Genomic DNA, 23,019 nt, shown 5'->3' on the forward strand with positions numbered 1-23,019 from the left:
GTTGATAAATGATGGAAAGTGGCTTGGTGAGCACCTCTACAAGCTCCGTCAGAACCCTTGGGTGGATCCCATCTGGCTCCATAGACTTGTGTGTGTCTAAGTGGTGTAGCAGGTGATGTAGAAGATGGCAGGACAAGAGGAAGAAAACCACAGGCTGCTACAAGTTTGCTGAGTTGTTCTGTGGAGAATGTTCACTGCTGAAAAATGTATTTGGTTTGTGTTAGTGTGATAGGCATAAGTAGAGAAGAAAGACAGAATTGTTAAACAAAGCAGGATAAAACTTATACCTTGCTTTAAAAATCCCCATGGAAGTATGAATGCTGTCCAGTTCATACACACTTGCATTTTGGCTTTTTGTTATTCTTATTTCCAGTCTGCATGGCATTTTTTCCTAGGCATTTTCCTAGGGAGAGAAAACAATGGTCAAAATACTTCATACGTTATTCTAAGGTTGTGGGTGATTGGAGTAAGATAGCTGTAAAAATTGTTTCAGAATTAAAACATCATTGGGAAAAACTAAGGTAGCAAATGGAATAACTTGGATGCCTTATATTTAAAGAGCACTTTCTCTTAGGTGATAAACATAAAAAGTTCTTTGCATGTGTGGAAGAAGTAACAAGCTTGTAGTAACAGGGCTCTCTCATTACCTGAAGTTAAGATAGTAAGAACCTAATCTTGGGTTTGTTGAGTTCTGAATCTTTAACTACAGAAGGAATCGATTTCGTTTTAATTAAAATTTTAAAGAAAAAAGGTTGTGGCTGTTTCTGGAGACAAATACAAAACACTGGGACACGATGTTTGCTTATCCCTGTGATTCTGCAGTAGCTTTTTGGTACCATTTGTTTGGTAATGACTAATTCTTCAGTCAGAGTTCCTCAGTAGCACATATTAAAGCCAAATGGGTCAGTTTAGAAAAGCTGCTTGCAGCATCTCTTTGTAGTTCTGTATTTAATACGCTTCAGGTGCTACAGCACTGTACTAATCTAAGACTTGCACCACCTCACTGGATTCCAAAAGTTCCTTTTATGTATGTTATCAAGCAATTATCTACATTGGACATAGTGTCTCTCTATTAGTAGCACTTCATTCACTGAAATAATTACTTCGTGCTTTGCTGTTGTACCACTAGCAGGATGTATAATCCAGCTGGCACTCTGGGTTGGGTGTATTCCAGATATGCAAGAGGAGGATGCTTCTCTAATGTAAATTACTGAGTGTGGTTAATCATAACTGATGGCAGATATTAATCAGATTAGCAATAGCTTTTAACTGTAGAAAAAACGTTTTTGCTATGGCAGTTTACTTTTAATTGCTTCAAAATTAGAAGAGTTGTGGGCTTTTGTGGTTTGGTTTTGTAGTTTTGTTTGGTTGGTTTTGTGTTTTTTTTTTAATTATTATTATTAACAAATTGTATCAGCTTTCATGTACTTAAGTACATTATTTTGGAAGTGGTAAATGTGAAAAATATTTGTTTTATGGAATAGTTTTCATTTAAAGTAGACATGGTCTTTAGTAGCAAGAACTTTGTTTTCTGAACTAGAACGTTAGAAGACCTGTTTTTGTAAAGCTGGCATTGGAAACAGCTATGAATTTTCATAAGAAATTTCAGCATTAATAGTAACAGGAGAAGGACTTGCTATTGATTAATTTCAGTGTTGCCCACTGCAGTCTAGTGTATTATATAACTTCAACAATCTCCTTTCTACTCTTGTTTTTGTAACATAATTTAATCTAGCTAAGTGATGATAGTGAGTACAGTGCATTCAGTCCTCCCTTGTAATTTTTTATGTTACTTTTAGACTTACTCTCTGAGTGTGAAAGATTTAAAGAAATTTAAAAGGCTGTAAATTACTCTGGGAAAGAACATAGTATTGATAAGCTTCTGAATGTCATTCTTTCAAATACAGCTTTAAAGCTTCTTACCTCTGGATTTGATGTGAGGCTTTACAGCAAAGTGTTTCTCCAGCAGAACTAAATTATGGTGATTTGTTGTACCTTTAGTCTGTAAATTACCTTACTCAACCTGGAACAACAGAGTTTCTTGTTGATACTGAAAGGTATAAAGACTGATGGTGAACAAACATAGTCTTTAAAATGTCAACTATTCATTTTTTAACATTAACCTTTTTCTCAGCTCCCAAAGGAACTGTCTTCTGAAGCGTTTGACAAGACTATTTTAAGAGCACTAAATCAGGGTTTTCAGAAGAGGGAAGAACGAAGGCATGCTGATCTTGAGCCCATAATCAGGTAAATATTTTAGCAAATAAAAACTAAATCATACTTAGGGACCATGGAAATTCTGCTGTCTAAACATAATTTCTGAAGAAAATGGGAAGGCAATGATGAAATAGATACCCTTAACTCTTTTTTTTTTCTTTAAATTGAGGCTCTTATTAGAGTTTAATGGATTACTTATTTAGAAGTAATCATACAGTTATGAAAATATTTCTTCTGATCAACATTATACGGCAATGATACTTCAGCACAGGTCTTGCCTCCATTATACAAGGGTATATTTAGAAGTATTAGAAACAGTAATTCAAAGTGCCTGTGCTCTAATTTTATGTCAGAATAGAATGAAAGAGCAGAATTTGGAAAAGAATGAACAGTAATAGTGAAACATGTATGTAAAATTAAATGTAGCTCACACATTTGGAAGAAAATGGTCCATACCTCATAATCTATCTAGCAGTGAGGGTGCTTGCTAGGGTGTGGGATTTGTTGGTCAAATTCTATAACTCAGAACAGCAGTAGGAATTTGGGTGAGCCCCCCTGTTCTGTTTGTTTGTTACAGATATCTTGTTATGTTTATTCTTTCCTGTCCAGGTTTTTCAACCTTGTTCAAAACAAATTATTCATCAAGTTAGACAGTGTCTCTTGAGTTAGGGTACTTGACACTCAAATACAGACATTATAGGTGAATTCAACTTTGTATTTAACTGAATAAACCTATTTAAGGAACAGGCATGTTGTTTTGGGAAATTAAATGTTAAAATATAAACTGCAGTGCTTTTTTGACTGAGTCCAAACTCTTCTTTGATAAAATGTCATAGGTGTGTAAAATGTTTGAATTGAGATGGCTCAAAAGCATATACCTTTTACATTAAAAAAAGTTCATCGTACCAATTTCTTGTATTGGCTGCACTCTGACCTTACACTAGAACTGAACAACAAAGCTCCAAAGTAGTATTTAACAGTTTTTTATGCTGAATATGCAAGTTCAGATGTTTGGACTTCTTAAGAACTGCCTGCTTTGCTCTTATGGTACTGTAGTAAATGTTTGCGTTCTTCCTATGGAATATTACTTACAGTTTAACCATCTCTCACTTAAATTGCAGGCAGCTATTTTCAAATACATCGCAAGCTTTTCTGCAGAATCAGAGAGTATACAACTTCTTCCAATCAATTTCATCAGAATCTTTGCACACTCACAGTAAGAAGTACCCTAGTATTGTTTTATATATCCAAAAGTCTATAAAAAGCTATTCTTCTTGTCATTACTAATTGTATTTTTGTAATTACATGGTCTTGTTACATTGTATTCCACTGGTCCTATTTGATCTCCTTGCCAATGAATAGTCACTCAGCTCATGCTTTGGACAGTGAGTATGTGCTATGTAGCATCAGCTTGTCTTCCTTCCTTCCTTCCTTCCTTCCTTCCTTCCTTCCTTCCTTCCTTCCTTCCTTCCTTCCTTCCTTCCTTCCTTCCTTCCTTCCTTCCTTCCTTCCTTCCTTCCTTCCTTCCTTCCTTCCTTCCTTCCTTCCTTCCTTCCTTCCTTCCTTCCTTCCTTCCTTCCTTCCTTCCTTCCTTCCTTCCTTCCTTCCTTCCTTCCTTCCTTCCTTCCTTCCTTCCTTCCTTCCTTCCTTCCTTCCTTCCTTCCTTCCTTCCTTCCTTCCTTCCTTCCTTCCTTCCTTCCTTCCTTCCTTCCTTCCTTCCTTCCTTCCTTCCTTCCTTCCTTCCTTCCCTTCTGTACCATCATACTATTAAGATAGGTAATTATGAATTGAGTATGTGCAACAGTTTGAGACTTTTTCCTTTTAGGAAACCTTAAATTTTGGAAAAAAACTTGAGCTGACAAAAAAAATCCCATCTGTTTTTATTTGTTTGTTTGTTTTGTAGATGAAGCATTTGTCTTGATATTTAAACTTCAGATTCATTTTGGATTCACAGTACCTAAATAGTGGGATGCCCCTAATATTAGAACATACAGAGTCTTGGTCAGAGTATTTGCATTGCAGAGATTTCCTTGGTGAACCCTCTTGCCTACTTGTGTATTACAAACTGAGCAACTTAAGCCTAGCTTCTCTGTATGGATGCCTTAGGATGTGGTCTTTGTTTCTGTTGAATCCTTCCTCTTCCAATGCGTGCTACTATGACAGTTAAGGCACTGACTGAGGCCATTGTCTCAGAAGTTGCGGAAGTTCTTAGTCAGGAATTGAAGAAGTTGGAGTTTTCAGACTGCTTATATGCGCTTGGCAGAAAATAGAGAAATGATGGCTGACTTTAAGTTGAAATTATGTGTGTGATCTGTGACAAATGTATTCATTCCGTTATCAGATAGAGGCCTTGTGATTAGGGCAGAAGCTGTAGATCATGTGATTTTTTTTTTCTTTTTTTTAGTAACACTTAGGACATTCTTAGATGGCAGTTTCGTGAAAAAGTTAAGCTAATGAGGTTCAGGATGGTTGTGAAACTGTCTGGAATTGACTGCTGTGAAAATTCTGACAACTTTTGTTTTGCTGCAAGGGAAGGAAAGAGTTTCCAAAGTCCAGAAAGATTTGCAGTAATGACAGGCACGCTGCACAAGGTGTGCATATTTTAGTCTGAAGATTACACCTAAGTGCGAAAAACTTGGAAATGCATTGTTTTACATTATTATAATTTGAAAAGGGCTGGAAGGAGCCAGTGCTGAGTTCCATCACAATAGACTTGACTGTGTCAGTGCAGAAATTGTCTGTGGAGTAGGTAGATTAGAAGGGTAAAACGGCCACATGTCAATTCTGTAGGAAGTCTTACAGACTGTAGCATGATCATAAATAATTTGTATAATAATAAATAAATAAGTGGGTATGTGAAAGTTTACGAGGATTTGTCAGATCTAGAATGCATGACAGGATGAGGAACTTAATTGCGTAGCAGAGAGGAGGAAAAACTCCAATGAAAGATGACTTAATTCTTCAAATACCTAAGAGTCATAATGTAAAGAGAATGATCTGTTCTCTCTGATAGATAAGGCAAAAAGCACTGGGCTTAACTTGCTATGAGAAAGATTAGGACCAGGGGCAGACAAGAATCTGGTGATTACCTGCCAAGTCCAAAGCAGCAAGGCAGGTCTGAGACGAAAGCAGAAAAACAAGTCAGTAGGTCAGGGTTGAGAACAGGATCAGCAAGGTACGTGGCCAGGCACAGGCATGGTTGCTGTGCACCCCAGGCAAGGGCCTGAGCTCAAATGCAGCTCCCCAGCAAAGGATGGGGGCCCTGGATGAGGTCACTCCCAGTTCTTTTCCCAGCAACCTCACCTAAAATTGCAAAACTGCACTGTGTTGGATTGGTTCTTGAGCACAGCCCATTAAAGTACTTGGGAGGGCCAGGGGAGAGGTTGCAAAGCTCACTGGTGTGGTTCAGGGCCATGATATTGAGTTTGGTATTAAAAAAGGTTTGGTGAAGACAAATAGTGCAATAAGTTTAAGCATAGGTGGTTTTCTTCTGAGAAGGGGGACTGGATGACTTGTCTGAGATAGCTCAAAAGCACATTTCCTATGACGCAAGCTAATAGAAGCTGTACTAAGACAAAGGTTGTCACCTTGCTCGTTGCTAAAATCACCACAATTAAACAGCTCATGAGGTTTTTATTGGTGGTCTCTGTTTTTCTAAGTTTCCTGTTCAGGATTCCTGAAATCCTCCTAATACTTGCAATTGCAACTTAGCCCATGGTGGAAGTGTACCTTTTAAGAAAATCCCATCATAGTTCTTAAATTGTATGTGCAGAATTAATTGACAGATGAAGCAGATGTGGCTTAAATTGGTCTTCAGTCACTATTTAGAGTTGGGGGTAAAAATTTCACAGAAAAACGAAAATATTCATTCTGAATGACTTGAATACTATAGGTATGGTTTTAGTAAAACTTGTATGGAAATGAATTCTGTGTTCAGTGAAAGGTCTTTATACTTTAAATAATAGTTTGGATCTCACACTGAATAGTATATTCCGCAAGCGTAATTATGCTGCCATGGTTCCATTAAGGAGGAACTCGATTAGCTCTCCCCGGATTCATAATGTCAGTTATTTTAGATACTTTTTCAGGCTGGAGTAGACTTTCAATTCCAAAAGACTTTATTAGAGCATGATCTCTGGGGCCTTAGTATGTTTGATGCAGACAATATTCAGAAGGATCTTCCTATTGATGTTTCAAGCTCCTAAGCAACAGTTTTCAGAGGCTTTTACCTGCACTAACTTGGAACTTTTTGAGAGGGAAAGAGTAGACTCCTAGAGTTAGATGTATTATCAAACTTAGTCCTTTTTCAGAGCACGGCAGTGGTATTTTTGCAACAAACCTGTAAATCTTATTGCCCCTTCTTTTTCCCCATCCCATTTGGCATAATAAGGCAAAAATTGTGCATGAAGCCTGTGTTAAAGGCACTAGAAAACTTTAGCCCAAATTAAGTCTCCTTTGGCAGGTGGATGATTTGACAGTGGAAGAGTGTAACTTGTTGCAGAAAAATTCTAGTAATTATAATAGGTTTCCACCCATTTCCTGCTGTAACAAAAAATATTATTAAAAAATCTAAAGGACAGGATAATAGGAATATTTCTAAAACTATAATCACAATCCCAGCCTTTTGAAATTTCGCCATAGCTTTATAATTGTTTTGTGCACTCTTCAAATTAAAAGTATCTTCATAGAGTGTTTACTCTTAGAGATGTCCTGCTTTGAAGGAGAGTTCAAATTACTGCCACATGCAAACCAGTAATTTAGTCTTCTATCTCCTTAGCTTCCAGTTTAGTGCAAGCATTCAGGAACTGTCTAGTTGTTCAAGATCTATAAAGTTACTACGTGAACTTTATTCTCTGCAGGTAACTTACAACCCTCTTTGAAGACGGTTAAGGCACCAGAACACTTCAAGGAGGACAGTTCAGAAGCTTCAAGTCAGGAGGAAGGTAGTTGTGTACTCAAAGGTGGTTCTTCTGTGAGAAATGTTGCCACACTCAATTCTGGAAATCATGCAGTTGACTGATTTCTTCATTGGTACAAAGCTGAGAGATTTGAATGAAATGTGTTATGTAAATCAAGATTTTTTTTTTTGTATACTGTCAGCAGTTTCTTTAGGGGATTGCTGTATAATCGAAGGAGTGGGAGTGTTCGTAGACAGCTCAGAGGTAGAAGATCACAGCTGTGTTGAGCAACCAGGAACATATATTTTACGGTTTACTTGAGCCAAGATTGTTTGTAGCTTTTCATGTCTTTACCTGTTCTTCAGTCACCAGGTTAGAAGTTGAGTGTGACATTTCAAGGGTATGCAGACTGTTTTTTTGCCAGATTTGTCTGGCTTTTAAGTTTTACACAGAAAGGATGTTCAAGTTTTCTTATTCTTAACCTATGTTACTTTTGCACTCTGGACTGTTAATAAGGACTTTTCATTGTTTGGGACTGTAGTGAGTATTGATGACAGTCTGAAAGCTGTTTCTTCCTAATACCTCAAAAGCAGTTCACATGTGGAAGCATCAGCCTCTGGTCATTGGTCAGTAATTACATTCTGAAAGGAATGGCGCGCCAGTTTTGCTTTGTTTTCAGTAGCAAATGAGTATAAGCTTCCGGTTGGTGGAAAGGATGAGAAATGGGGATTGACAGGTGAGCGTGGACCACTGAACACTTAGAGGAGCTTTCACAGAATGACACCACCTTCATCCTATTACACCTTAATAACTAATAAGAAGCTTGTGGCTGATCTTATGTGCAATCAGTAATCCAAATATGAAGTTCAGACAGCTTTTTCTTATTTTAAAAAATTATTACCCTATTCTTTTTTAGAGTTCAAAATGCAGGAGTAAATTTACAATATATGTGGAAATTGCTCATAGTGTTTTATATACTGTCCTAAAAAAGTCTCTTCACCTGATCAGATTACAAATGCATTTCACCTTTTGTGCCATTTTAGTGAAGTGCTAGCAGGAGTTTAAAAATTGTGAGGTGTTTTTTTTTTTTTTTAAATAACAATTTAGACATGTAGCACTGAAAGGAGTTCAGGCAAAATGATAACTACCAAGAAGGCCAAAATCATCAACAGTTGGAATTAAGAGAAGTCACTTTTGTTAAAATTTAATGGTTCCCTTAAAGAAAAGGGCAGACTATGTCTGTAAAGCTCTGTTTCTTGTTTGAGGCATTATCTCTTTTTATGTCAAATGTAATTTGTAAAGCTTTACTTGCATAGTGAATTTTGAGGTTCAGAATGCAATACTTCTGTGTAAGACTTGTCTTTATTCACAGAATGTGTGACATGGTTTTGAGATTAATTGTAGCAGTTCAGAAAAAATTATGAAATTCTGTGCTTTTCTGACTGAATCCTTTTTTCTTTCACCATCCTTTCATACTGGCTGATATTCAATCATGCATTTAGTCCTTATGGTTAAATACAGAGGTGAGCAAACATAAACAGTTGTTATAGTTCCTATTTTTGTGTTTCATTCTTCTGTGAAATGGAAGGTAAAGAGTCTTGATTATACTGTCTGTACAGACCGATCTGTCCTCTATGCAACACCTGTTAATTTCAGCACTGTAAATTAAGCTTAGCCTGTTTAACAGAGTTGTCTTCTGCTAAGTGACTGGTAGTGCTGGAAAGATGAATTTGTTGGGTTGATCTAAAAGAGGAAATAGGAATTGCTATTGAAATTATGCTTTGTTGATTTTTTTCCAGATGTAATGCAACACACAGCAGTTCACAAGAAACATAATGGAAAAAGTCCTGTTGCCAAGTAGGTACTAGGATATAATTTGACAATGCTGCATTTCTTAACCTCATTTTTTAGTGCTTTGAGTGTTTCCTTCTAGACGAAAGCTTGTTTGTGGGGTTCCTGTTTGGTTGGAGTAGGGTGTTCTTGTTTTGATTTCTGTTGTTTGAGGGGGCGTTATTAATCTGTATGTGAAAAATATTTCAAAAGATCCTATTTCTAAATCTGTAGGCCTAGGTCATTCGGAACTCTCTTCTTTCCCAAATTTTGTGAATCTTCACTACTCAAGTTGATGTTTTGTGTTTATAAGCTGAGTAACGTAAGTTCGTATGTGTACGCTGAAAATTTCTAGTGCTGTTGTTTTTAAGCTTTTCTTCAGTGGCTTCAAAGATGACCTTACAGGAGAAGGTAGTCCATTCTTTACCTTTCTTAGTGGCAGAAGCATGTATACCTTGTTGGTTTATGTCCATTGTAAGTTTAAGTGCTTCTTAACCATATTAAAATAGTTTATGTGTGCTTTCAGATATATGAACTACGTAATATGAATTCACCCATTAATGTATTTTGACCAGAAACTTTGGATATGTTTGCACATAGTTCTGTGATTACAGAACTCTATTAAGAGGAAAAAAATAATACAAAATGTATTGTGGTTTACAGGTTTGTTCTGTGTCGTTTTATCTGTGAAATGTATTTATCTTGGAGGTGGGAGGGAATTACCTGGAATTACAATAATTAGAATATAACCATAGCATAAACCAATGTTGATTAAGGTTCACAGATTTTTAAGACAAGATTCTTGTAAAATTACCGATTTGACAGCTTAGCAGTTTGTTTCTATTTTTCAGCCCTCCTACACTCTCAACTTACATTTGTTCAAGAAGAGAATGTCATCTTGACAAAGTCTCTGATTATACTTACAGCCTACTATGAAGTCGTAAAAGCAGGATCCAAACTTAGTAGCATGTAGTTACGAATAAAAAAAAAAAAGTCTTTTTCTTATTCATTGTATAATTATACAAAAGCTGGCTGTAGTTTAGGATGTATCTTTCAGGTAGGAAAGACAGGGACAAGCCTTTCCACAAACTTCTGTGGTAGAAACTCATTTTGCTAGCTATTCATTTTTTGTTTATTTAAGAAGGGAAAATGTGTTGACTACTCCACCGCTAGAGGTCTTTTAGTCCTCTCCTGTTTGCGTTATGTCTGTCTTCTGAAAATCTGTGCCTGATATTTATAGGTTCTAAAGAAATGGCACTGAGTGAAACTTTTATCTTTTAAATATGTATAAATCTGTCTAGAGTCAAGAGCAGTTCATCTCAAATAACACTGGTACATTTCAGAAAGATGGTACATTACATCTGTCTACTCTTTGTTTTTATTCAGTGTGGCGGCCTTACTCTTGCAAAGATCCAAAAATTTACTGGTAGGAATGAGATCAGACATATGAAATAAAAAAAATAGCAGTATCACAGCTTCCATAAAATGACTGCAAATTTGGCAGTGGATTCACTTAACTCCATTTGGCAGAAGTTTCTAAAGTGACCTTGCTTACATCTCTGCAGTCATGGGCTCATGTCTGTATTTTGGGACCTTCTTGGGTGCTCACCATTTTCTTAAACTATTTCTTTAGTATCCCTTTGCACTTATTTCCAGAGGTGTTTAATAAGCCACTACTGGAACTTCAGCATTTCTGCCATCATGGGAACTGAGTAACATTTCATATTGCAGTAACCTTCATGAAGCGATTTGCCAACAGACCTGAAGTGTTTCAATTATCAGCATAAGTATTTTGCTAAGAATCTGAAAGTAGTAACTCCTTTTCTTTTTTGTGATGTTTGTATGTTTTTGTTTTGCTTTGGCATCCAGTCAGCAGGAGGGCATGCCTTTGTATGACATGAAAATCTCAAGGTCCATGTGCCCTACTGACTCTGTCAGAACCCTGACTGTTTTTCCAGCGGTCTTTGTGGACCATTGCTCTCAGACCTAGTTAAATATTGCTTCTGACCAGCTGCTGTTAAGAGAAGCTGCAGTGGAAGGCATTATATATATGCCAAATTTAACTCCCCTTTCCCAGCACTACTCAAAACTAAAGATCCTGAAGGTAAAAATATAAAGCAGGATGTCTTATTTTGAAATTCAAATAAGCACAGGTGCAGTAGGATCTGTAAGTAGCCATGTGTTCCTTTTCTTAAATGTCTCATGAATTCTGAAATAGGGATTACAAAGTAATTCCAGCTTTTTTGTTAACAATAAGGAAGAAAGAAGATGAATTCAGAATACATTTCTATCTGGAAAATCTCCCCATGCCTGGTATGAAAAAGGCAAACAAAAAGACTTTGTGTGCAGAAATATCCACGGAAACTCTTCTCTCAAGTACTGTTTTCTACAAATTCTCTTGTTCTGAATTTTGCGTTAAATTGCAGCAGACAAATGAAAAAGGAACTCTAATTATGTTCAGATCACTGGTATAACTTCAGAGCACAAGAATTCCTTTAACTTACATCTTTTAAATCTCTTGAGAATTTCTAGGGTTTTCTGAAAGCAAAATACCACAGTTTCCCAACATGATGCAAAAATGTTACGTTGGTCAGAAGAATCCTGCAAGTTTGTTCACATTGGCATAGCTTTTGTTTTTTCCTTTCAGCAGCACTAGCAGTGCGAAATGTTCTTCACTGGATAGCCTTAACATACAGCACTCGGAGCAAAATGGGGTCATAGACTGGAGAAGAAAAAGCTGTATTGTCCAGCAGCACCCAGAGCACTGTACAAACCTACTTGACCAGGTGCGTTGCTTTGTTTTCTTTAGAGCAATATTCTGAGACACTTGAGAAGACTTGTCCACTACGTATGATTAGATTTAGCTTTAAAAGATGAAGAGCCCTGCTAAAATTGTACAAATAAGCGTCAAAGCTCAAGTTGCCACTGACTTACCTCACTTAGAAAAACACTCATAATTACTTAAAAGTTGTGTATTTTGTTTATGAATTTGTAAATAAAATTTCCCAGTAGGATATAAGTAATCAGAAAAGTCTAGTGTTCATTTCTAATCAGACACTTCCATGTTATTGTAACATTGTCATCAGATGGAATTTCATAATGCCTGGGGAATTTGTGTTATTGCGAAGAACAAACTAGAAGCTGTATTAATAACCAAACCATATTAATGCTACAGTAGGCACAACAGATTAAACATATTCTTTCTACCTTACCTGCATTAACAAAATAACTTTAATATTAATCTTTGTTGAAAAATGGAATAGCTAGACGCACATACACTTTTCATGAGGTTTCTGTCGCTTCAGTGGTGAATTTTGGTGTGACTACAGCTGAGAGTAACTATGTATAAATAAAATCGCTTTTTACTCACTGTTACATCTGAAAACCCTTGACTTCTTGAATTGCTTAATATTACTGTTATTCTACATGCAGAATTTGACTATTGATTATTATGTGGGGAAGAACAAGCTAAGCAAAAGCAGTTTCCTTATTTCACAAAGCAGGGTAATTAATCAAGATTTGCTTCTGAAGGTGAAATGGTAGATTGCATCAAAGCTTGAAATAATACAAGCTTGAGGCAAGAAAAAAATAATATACTGAAGCAGAGGAAAAGCTATTTCCTATTTAAAGGATGTCCAAATACAGCATAATAGGACAGAGATTGTTTCTGAGTTTTCATAAGTTTTACTCCTTCGTTAAATATATTACTAGCAGCTAATAATAGCATCTGCATAATTTTTTAAGTATACTAGGTTTTTTCTTCTGTGCTTCTAGGTTGTATGCTAGAGTTTAGATTAGCAGCAACCTCCAGTTTAAGGCTGGGTACCTGCTTTGTCACTGTATAAAAATAATTTGCCACATGTACTTCCCACCCTGCAACCATCAAATAATTCCATTTAAAACAATTCTGTAGCCCCTTAAGGCTTGTGATCAGCCTTTTTGGTGGGTATGTAATGAGATGCTTTTTTTTTTTTTAATTCTCAAGAGAAAAGACAGCACACAAACAATTCGATTGATATCTTTGGAATATTTGCAAGTAGTAGTTTTCTGAGTGTTTTGCTGGTAATATGGTAAATGCAAGGCCTGGATGCACTGCACAAGTAGTTGTTTGTGTGGTTGTAGCACCATGAGTGCACTAGTCTTGGACTCATGAACCTGTCCGTCTAGAAGGGTTTTTTTGTTGTTTTTTTGTGAAACAAATTCTGTTGTTTGACTAGTGTCTTTGTATTTTCTGGCTAGCATACAGCGGAAAAACGAAGTCTGTCTACAGTAAGCAAGAAGAAAGGAAAGCCACAACTGGAAAAGTAGGTTTCCAATGTAACCAAGTAATCCAGAAACAAAGTTCAGTGCATTCTACCTGATAAAGAGGGTCTACGATCAGTTTGGGGAATTGTTTTGTTATTGTGGAGCAAGAGCTGGCATAGTGTGAAGCCAGTCTACATAAAAATCTTGCTTTATCTTCTGAAAAGAAGTAACTTGAAAAATAGAATGCAATTGTATGCTTTCATTTCCTCAAAATATCAGTTGTCATTTAGCAAAAAGATGAAAGAGCAGAAGTAGGTTCTTAACTGATGCCAGATTGCCTTTTTTCCCTTTATATTTATTTGAAAGTTAAAGGTGTAAAGCTGCCAGGAAAACACTGAAAATTAAATAAGGATTGACAGCAACCTCTAACATTACGCAGTGGGTGGTAACTTGCTGAAATGTTTTATTGAAGATAATTTACACATCAGAGGGCTTCAGAAGTTCGGGGGCTTACACAGTCCTGCACTGTGAAGAAGTAGAAACATTTCCACCCCTATCTAATACTCTGCCTACTTCCAAGTTGACTTTCTGTCATTTTTGTTACTCTTTAGCCAGATGCTTTTCTACTAGTCTGGTGTGACTGCATTACAGGCATGACCTTTCAAAGGTGGCTTCAGAATCAGCTGCACTGTTTCTTTTGTGCATGTGTTTTCTCTTTTAGATCTTTATTCATCATGTTCAGTAACACTGCTTGCAGTTTAGTTCCTGTACCTAGTTGCTTATTGTCTGTATTTGTTGTTATGGCTATTAAATATAAATTTCTAGCCTGGAGTCACTGCCTTTGTTCACAGTCGCATTATATGTTCAGTCATGGTTGGTTATTTGTGGCCATGCATTTGGAAAAAAAAAAAAGAAAACACATACACACAAAAAAAAAAAAAAGGTAAAAAACCACCACCAACATGAAAATTATTTACACAGAGAGAAAACAAAGAAAACTGACTGCCGGTTGAATACCAGGACTAATGGAGTTAGAGTTGCAACGTCACAGCACATCCATACAGGGACAGCAAAAGGTAAGAAGATTTTTTCCCGAGCTGTTTGTAAGAAACAGAATGTCCACCTTGCCTGGTTTATTCACTGGTCTGAAGTAAAGGGGAAATTACAAGTCTGAAGTCGGTTTTGGTGCCAGTCAGCCTATTGGCTGTCTAGTCTGTGCTTTGCCTGGCTGTATACAATGTGCTAGGTTCAGTCTTCTGTATGCAATTGCTTAGGGTATGTCTCTGTTCTTGCATAACTGGAAAAATCCTAGTGAATTCTCTGTAAGTTGCCTTATGTAGAGTAGTAATTGCAGAAACAGTTAATGTTGGGCTACTTTTATATGAAATTTAGTGGCCCAAGCATGGGAAGGTCCAGCATCTTGTCATTAGTGTTCTCTTTGCAGCTCTTTAGTGTCTTCAGCTGTTGTGGAATGGCCCATGAGGAACCTGTGTAAAAACCCTCTGGTGCAAACCATTGATGAACTGTAGTTTATATTTGTCTTCCTTTAGTAAATTGAGTTTCCAAGCTTTATTATGAATTTCTAAAGGGCTGTGTTATCCATTAACTTTGCCATCTTGATGTTTTCTAAGCTCCCAATATCAATAGCAGCTTTGCCTCTTTTATACTTAGTTCTCATGACAGAAAGTTGACAAAAAAATTGCCTTTTTCTACACCAGCTAGTTGGCATAGGCGTTGAAAGGACTCTTAAGAATTGCCTTGTCTTGCTCTTGCTTCCACTTGGGGTACAGTCTTGATTTAGCTTTCATTCTTCTCACTGCTGCATACTTTGGAGAGTTCCAGGTGGATCTCATTCTGAGTTATTGTCATCTGTTTTATGGGCAGGTTTTTTTACCTTTTACAAACGGTATTTGACTAAAACTTTAGGAATTTGCAGTTCACAAACTTTGCAAAACCAGGATAATTCTAGAAAATTAGAGATATGGGCTGTACAAGTAGAAAACATACCCTACAGGACAGCTTTGCCACATACATTTTTGATTGATTTCTGTTCTTGTTGTCAGGCAAAACACACCGAGCTTTTATGAACTAAAAATAACTTTGGGAGATGGTGCAATTTTGTGTGACACAGTGCAAAGTTAAATAGGGAATGCTTTGCCTTAGGATTTCTGTCTGCTCACTACCCACTACTCTAGAGATGTGAAACTGCTGGTCTGATACTGTTGGCCAGTGAAGGCCACTCCAAGAAGAAACTGCAAGCTACAGAGGCTGGAAGCAATTAAGTCCTGCTCAGAGATGAGCTTTCTACCTATGTGTTTGTGTACAAATACCAAAATGACTTTTGAGATACCCTATTGGAGGCAGAGTCTAAAGAAAAATAATTCGTGTTGCAGTTTGAATCTCTACCTATCTTTATATAATCCAGGCTTGGTTTGGAATGCTCTGAGTCAGTAACTCTTAATTGCATCATTTTTTCTTCTATTTTTTCCTTCCTATTTTTAGCTTTTCTGAGTCATCAATTATTTACAGTTTGAAGACTTGATGCTTTGTGACTAGCACTGTAGACTGTTTCTTTCAGTGCTGTGAGGTTGACACTGCTTTTCCAGGATATATCTGATATTCAAAACACTCATCTAAATAATTTTACCAATTACAGATTTAATCCAAGAAATTATTTCAAAACCTGAAGCATTAAGGCAGCTTTTTCATGGCTTATCCCAACATGTTATACTTGCAATGGCAATAATAAATGAATTAATCATTTATAAATAACATAATAATTTATTAGAATTAGTAAAATCAGTAATAGTGTTCCAGTTTTTATCCTGGAATTTTGCCAACCAAGGTTTTGGGAGTTAGTGTTTCCTTGAAGCTAATGTCTGGCATACATTCTGAGAGAGGGAGCATCTGTCTTGCTCCTTCGCCTCTGAGGCTGAACTTGAAAGCCAGAGCATATAATCTACCTACTTGAATTCACTAATAGGATCTAACCCACCCTTGAAAGCAGGTTTCCAGAAAATTAGTTTCCCTGATCCTATTCAGAATTTAGAAAACAATTTTACTCTTTTTTAGTTCACCTATTTTTCCTTAAACAAACTTTGTTGATACAGTTTGTTTAAAGCCTGTTTTGGAAGATTTGATTGTAAAAAGGTGTATTATTTTGATGTTGCCCACTGAGTTGGCTTTCTGCCTTTGCTACTATGACCGAGGAGTATTGAACCTCTTTGAATGGAAATGTTTGATCACTACCACTTAGAGGAAATCACTATTGTAGTACAATTTGGTATAAGCATCACAAAATTTATTAAGGGATGATCATTCTTTTCACTACTCTGCACAAATACAAATTTTCACTGTCACCATTTTTAACACCAAGGATTGAGTCATCACAAATTTAGGGACCAGTCCTGAATGCTGGGAGTGGGAATGTTGGGAATACAGGGGACAGATGCAATCGATCAAGTAGGAACACACATATATCTGAACTAGTGTGAGATGTGAGCAAACTAAAATAACCTCACTTCCATATCCTGAGTTTAAAAATAAAAATGCCAATTTTTATTTTTAGATCTGAATTTGGATGCTGGATCTGGTCATGATACATGTGGAGAAACATCTTCTGAAAGTTACAGTTCTCCTTCTAGTCCACGACATGATGGGAGGGAAAGCTTTGATAGTGAAGAAGATAAAGACAGAGGTTGTATTTCTGGAGAATGTGCATGAACTTCTTTATTTCTAGAGTAATCTCTTTCTTGTATTAATTTTAATTAGTTTCTCAGTTTTGTTAGCTGCTTTTATTTCTGAACTAGCCACAGAACATGTTTTCCTTTGTGGGTTTCATGACTGGACAGTACAAAGACTTCTAGCAAATAGCAGGAGAGTTTAAATTCCATTGAGTTTTAGATTACTACATACATGTAGTAATTTTCTGACCTCAGTGATACAGCTCTCTTGAGAAATTTCAGCAGTATGGTAATGGAAAGAACTTTGGCACAGCAGGAGCAGTTTTATATTGAGTTACGTGTGCCGTGTCTCAGAGGTCCTCCTTTTTCTATTCATAGTTTAATTTGCCGCTCCTTTCAATTTTGCATAAACTGTGTTAATGTCTTTCCAGGTAGAGGCAAATTCTTGATTCAGCCTGTGTCCCACTCTTTGCGTTTGCAGAAGTACACGAGTCAAAGACACAGTAGCTAGCTGGGCAGCTTGATGTAGGTAACGGATGGAGATTGACCTAGCTTGATTTGGATGAAGGAAAGTAATCTCAAAGTTATTCTAATGCAGGAAAACATAACTGTCATTTGTGTCATCAAACTTAGGAAGCTTTATATGGGTAAAAACTGAGTCCAGAGCATGGCTCTATATTGCTTCAGATTCATTCTTCTGACCAGCAAATGCTGTTGTCTCCACAGATACAGACAGCAATTCTGAGGACTCTGGAAATCAAAATACAACCAGGTTTACAGGCTACAGTGCTGTTGGTTCATCAAATCTGAACAAATCATCTGCTCAGATCTCTTCAGTGAATAGTGAAAATGGAAGCCTTTCAGAAGATCCTTTGAATGCAAAGTTTCAACACATTTCTTTCATGCCTGCCTTACACTGTGTGATGCACAGCGCTTCCCAAAAGCCTGAAGCAGTTGTCCCGCCACCCATATCTGCAGATGGTAAAACAATGGGGATGCTCGTTACCACGCCTGTTGCTGTCTCGCCTGTGAGAGAGTCTGCAAATTCACCTCCTGGCGGAATGGGCCCGGTGACCTCCGGTGAACCCGAGAAACGCCTTGAGCTGATGGCTTCCCCTTTGCCAGTCCCCTCCACTTTATTTCCACATTCTGTCCAGCCTGGTAGCCCTGCTTTGCATTTGGCAATACACAGATTGAAAATGCCCTCTGCGCAGGGGTCATCGGAAAGTTGCACAGTTAATGGACCGCAGCAGCCGGCAGGAAACTTAAGTATTGGATCACCAAATACTGCCTTTATCCCAGTCCACAATCCAGGTAGTTTCCCAGGATCCCCAGTTCCTACTACAGATCCCATCACAAAGCCTGCATCCCAGGTGGTAGGACTGACTCAAATGGTGCCTCACATTGAGGGAAACCCAGGAGCAATCCCTCAGCCTACCAATCTAAAGGTAGTTCTTCCAGCAGCTGGTCTCTCCACAGCAGCACCGCCACCTCCACCAGCTTCATTTGCTTTGCCAGGCAGTCCTCACGCTACCAGTGTGTTGCCCAACCAGAACACAAACGTGCTGAACACTGTAGCGACTTCCTCACCGCCTCAGTCGGCTGGTTTAGGTGTTGGTCAGGTCCAGTCCACTGTTCCTCCCGCAATACCTACACACACGCCAGGCCCTGCCCCTAGCCCGAGCCCCGCTTTAACACACAGCACTGCACAGAGTGACAGCACATCTTACATCAATGCTGTTGGAAATAATAACACTAACGGGACAATGTTACCTCCGCAGCAGTTGGCATCTGGTCCTTGCGGTTCTTGCGGACGTAGGTGTAGCTGTGGGACCAATGGAAGCCTTCAGATTAATAGCTATTTTTATCATAACCCACTTCATGGACAAGTCTACAGAGTTCCATCTTTCTTCACTCTGCCATCGCTTTGCAATGGCAGCTACCTCAATCAAGCACATCAAAGCAATGGAACACAACTTCCTTTCTTCCTGCCTCAGTCTCCATATGCAAACGGGCTTATGCATGACCCAGTGATGGGGAGCCAAGCCAACTATGGTATGCAGCAGATGGCAGGATTTGGGAGGTTCTATCCTGTATATCCAGCACCTAACGTAGTTGCCAACACAAATGGGTCGGGACCCAAGAAGAACGGGAACGTTTCATGTTACAATTGTGGTGTAAGTGGACACTATGCGCAGGACTGTAAGCAGTCATCCATGGAGGCCAGTCAACAAGGTAATCATGATAACTCCCAGCGGACTTGCTTTTGAGTTTAGACGTTTTCTCTTTACCTTTCTGAATGTGCTGTTTCTGGTCTTGCAGAAAGGTGTGCGTGCGTGTGTATGTTTTGTGTAAATGGTTGTGCACTAGTGACCTGCTCTAAAACTGCAAAGTATCTTATCTCTGCCTGAGAATTTTGTAGAACAGTGCAAGGGAACGGGGTTCACTGCGTGAAGCTGAAAATAGGCATGATTCGGAGCTGGGAAGTCAAATTATAGCAGTCCTAAATTGTCGGCTTTTTTCCGCTGGTTTGTTTTTGGCGTTATGTTGAGACGCACGTTGTTTCAATTTTTCCATTCCTGTTGAGGTTTTTTTGGAGAGAATTCATTGGCAAAAAGTGAAATATGTCAACTACTGTCTATGACACAAGCTTGGATTCTTAAAACTTGTGAGAATTTAAAAAAAAAAAAGCCCAAACACAAGAGACTGGCCATTTGATAATTTAACTTTTCTACAGCCTACCTTTGCACCATCAGCCATCTTTCTTACCCCATCATGCAATACGTAAAAGAAACATGGTTGAAATTTTCAGAGAAGTTGCGGCAAAAAGGCAGAAACCAATTGGAACTGAAAACCTAAAGAATGGCTTCAGTCTTACATGCCATTTTTCTCTTCATCCAGAAGAACAGAGAAAATGCAGTGATTGCATAGAGCATAAACTATTTTTGTTTCTTGGCCTGTGCCCATTCTGACTTGACTTGTTTGGTTGGACTGGAACAGGAGAGGTGAACCTTGATGGGGGTCGTCTTTTCTGTGCATTTTTCCAGCAAAAGTCCTTTATCTGCGGTCTGTACCTTTTTAAACTTACAGTTTTAGCAAGCAGATGAAAGAAAATAGTATAAAATCTTAGGACCTGCTTTAAAAGGACTGGAAGATGATAGTGCCTTTTGAAGAGCATGTCCATTTTGATACCTTGTAGTGGTTTTTGTAATCCATTTTAATTGTGAGCAGTGACTTAGTAGTTCTCTTTCCTGTTTTAGGCACTTACAGACTGAGATACGCACCTCCCCCTCCCCCTTCCAATGATACCTTGGATTCTGCAGACTGAAACAAGTAAACATTGCCTACTTAAACTGAAGCTTGGGAAACTGGAGGAAGGTGTGTGTGGGAGGGGGGAGGGTTGGTCTTGTGTTTTGGGACATTCCCGGTTCTTTTTCTTTTTCTTTTTTTTTTTTAAATTTTTCATTGCTTTTGCACCTCTGTTCCATACAAAAGAAGAAAGCTGAGTCCCTGGTCTCCTCCTGGTTCTACAAAAGGCTTGCGTAATGCATGTAATTCAAACACACAGCCAAACAATCAAAAAGAGTATTCGAACCATGCTTTTGCACTGAAGACTTGAGACATGTGCAATGTTTACTGCATTTTAAAAAAACAAAAAAGTCCTCTGACCTCTGACATCACTGGTGGAGCAGCCATACGGTGAAAGAAGAAACTTGGTCATGTTCCCCACCACAATCTTCCTCCCTCCCTCCCCGTTCTCCTTATGCTGCTGATTTGTTTTCTTTCCCTGTTTGTCCACTTGGGTTCGTTGGACTTGCATGAGTGTTTAGCAGTTCATACAAACCCTGCCCGTACACTAAATTAATGCTCATGAATTGAGGGGAGATGTTCAAATGTCCTATTAGCAGGAGAGTCCAAAGGAACACACAATACTGTATGTGTGCTATATCTGATAATAATACATACACAAAGCTCTTGAGAGTCCCAAATAAGTGAAAATACATAGAGCAGGAAGGGGCTGAAATTGTGTGGACTGGAAGAGATTTAGAAAAACGGACAAACTGAAATTGACAGATTTTTTGTTCCATTGTAGCTTTTTAGCCTGTATGTTCAGCAACAAAGGTGAAAAAAAATGGTATGAATGTTGTACTCAGTGTGTTTGCATTTGTAATGAAAGTTGACAGCATTTTTTTCCTTTTTTAAAGCTGTTCTACATCGTGTCAACACAGAATGAACATTACTTGATTGAATATTTTTTCCTAAACTATTACAGTGTTGCATTGTACTTAGAATGTAAATGTTTTATTTCAAACTGAACAGAAGCTATGGTTTTCTACAGAATAGTCAGGTATTAGTATTAGAACCTGTCTACCAAATAGCAAAGTCACTATTTTATAACAATTTACCACTATGCGTAATTACGGTATAATGTGAAAGACTGAAATGAGTGTTAAGATGGTATTAATCATGTCAGTATCCTGAGTAAGTTTAATGCTGCTGTATTTTTTATTTTATTTTTTAAAGCCAATATATGTACTAAATTGCTTCCAGGTAATATTTGATTTCCTAAAGTGCACTGAGGTTATCTGGAAGATGAGTGTATTTTTTGACTGCTGCATTCAACACCGATGAACAACTACCACTGTATATCCATAGGGTTTGGCATTCCTCACAGTTCATGGCAGAGATGTTTTTCCTTAAAATCAGACCTGGTGTCCGGTAGAGGGATGAAATAAAATTGATCTTTGGTTCAGCCGTCTAATAAATTGCTAAACAAACAAAAAACTTGAAAAAAAAAGCTTGATTACTACATTTCTTCATAGGTAGCATTTATATTTATAGCACCAGTGTACATTTTGAAACTTTTTTCTTGGAGGGGGGGAATGGGGAGGGAGGTAGATGAAAGCTTTAATTTAAGAAAAAAAAAGTTTAAGTAGTAAATGAAAATTATTTTGATTAAAATTTTTATTTGATCTGGGTATTTTTGGACCACTTGAAATGAATGAACGAACTGCGTTTGAGTTGAAGTGAGGGTGTTAAACCACCAATGGACTTGTATTGTGAATTACCTGCCAGTTGTACTTTATGGAACTTATTTTATGATTTAAAATACTGTACTGTAAATAGGAGGTATGTTACCTTCTCTTTATTTGTATGTTTACCATATACTTTGATATTTGAAATGTACTGGAAAGGTCACTTATATTTCTAGAAGAGATTGGATTTTATGCAACCTTTTTCCTTGAATTAACAGCAATAAAAAAAGAAAAAAAAAGTACCTGTGTGCCAGTACTCTCCTTTATCACTGGGAAAAACAAACTGTGATGCTCTGTCTCTGGGTATAGGGATGGGATGGTGGAAGGTTTTGACAGGCCACCATTTTGGTTGGAATCTGCCACTTTGAAGACAAAGCTCAAGGTCGATCTTGTATCTGAAGTCAGGACACTGTCTCTGGATCTGACCTTTTTTAAGATAGATCTCTTGGGAGAAAGAGGAGGGAGGACCTTGTGTGATGGACCCAGGACTTTGACCTAAGCTCTTTCACAACAGTTAAGCCTGTGTTATAATCTCTTAGATTTGGGCTAAAACCCAGTTTAAACAAGCTTTTTTTTGACGGCAGTGGAAATAAAGTCACGTAGTAACTGGATGGTGAGATCTTTCTTCCGTCTGCCAAAATAGATGGAAGGACAGCAGGGGTTGCCGGGAGTGAGGAAGAAGCTCAGAAATGTTCAGATCACGGCTGTAGGGTCTGATATGGCGGTATGTGGTGGGTAATACTGGGAGAGAGATGGGGACTAAATACTCTGTCACCTCAGTCTACTGTACAGACCATGCTTCTAATTCCTACTGCTTAGCAGCAGCTTAGCAACAGAGCTGAGGACCACAGACTATCTCAGATCTTTATCCCAGCTTACTCCCCAGAACAACCTGCGTCCTTAGAAACCAGCTCACCTGATGAGAAGGCTCAAAGTTGCTGGTAAATCCAGACTCTCTTCAGGCTCCCTCAATGATAGGAGGTGCGAGTGGGTATTGAGACCCAGGTGTTGTCCAAACATCGTACAGTTTCCATTTTTGCAAGTGTCCTGTGTCCCCCTCCTGGATGCAAGGGAGCACATACACCTGTCCAAGGAATTTCTGGATCACTG

At 38.0% G+C, this 23,019-nt stretch overlaps 1 protein-coding gene across 4 annotated transcripts in view; it reads left to right on the forward strand.

Moving 5' to 3' along the window:
* ZCCHC2 (zinc finger CCHC-type containing 2) overlaps window positions 1-22,138 on the forward strand; it is a 44,862-nt gene extending 22,724 nt beyond the window's left edge. Inside the window, exons 5-14 of one of the 4 annotated variants that reach the window (XM_065830912.2) lie at window positions 2,135-2,247; window positions 3,339-3,433; window positions 7,077-7,160; window positions 8,915-8,972; window positions 11,593-11,731; window positions 13,185-13,249; window positions 14,172-14,266; window positions 16,759-16,887; window positions 17,600-19,108; window positions 20,134-22,138. In XM_065830912.2, the coding sequence (XP_065686984.1) occupies window positions 2,135-2,247; window positions 3,339-3,433; window positions 7,077-7,160; window positions 8,915-8,972; window positions 11,593-11,731; window positions 13,185-13,249; window positions 14,172-14,266; window positions 16,759-16,887; window positions 17,600-19,108; window positions 20,134-20,201 (2,355 nt within the window). In that variant the 3' untranslated portion in view covers window positions 20,202-22,138. The remainder of the gene's footprint in view (window positions 1-2,134; window positions 2,248-3,338; window positions 3,434-7,076; window positions 7,161-8,914; window positions 8,973-11,592; window positions 11,732-13,184; window positions 13,250-14,171; window positions 14,267-16,758; window positions 16,888-17,599; window positions 19,109-20,133) is intronic. The other 3 variants (XM_065830913.2, XM_065830914.2, XM_065830915.2) reach the window with 3 other exon arrangements.
* The last annotated feature ends 881 nt before the right edge of the window (window positions 22,139-23,019 follow it).

Source organism: Patagioenas fasciata, chromosome 2, assembly GCF_037038585.1.
Source record: "Patagioenas fasciata isolate bPatFas1 chromosome 2, bPatFas1.hap1, whole genome shotgun sequence".
NCBI lineage: Eukaryota > Metazoa > Chordata > Aves > Columbiformes > Columbidae > Patagioenas > Patagioenas fasciata.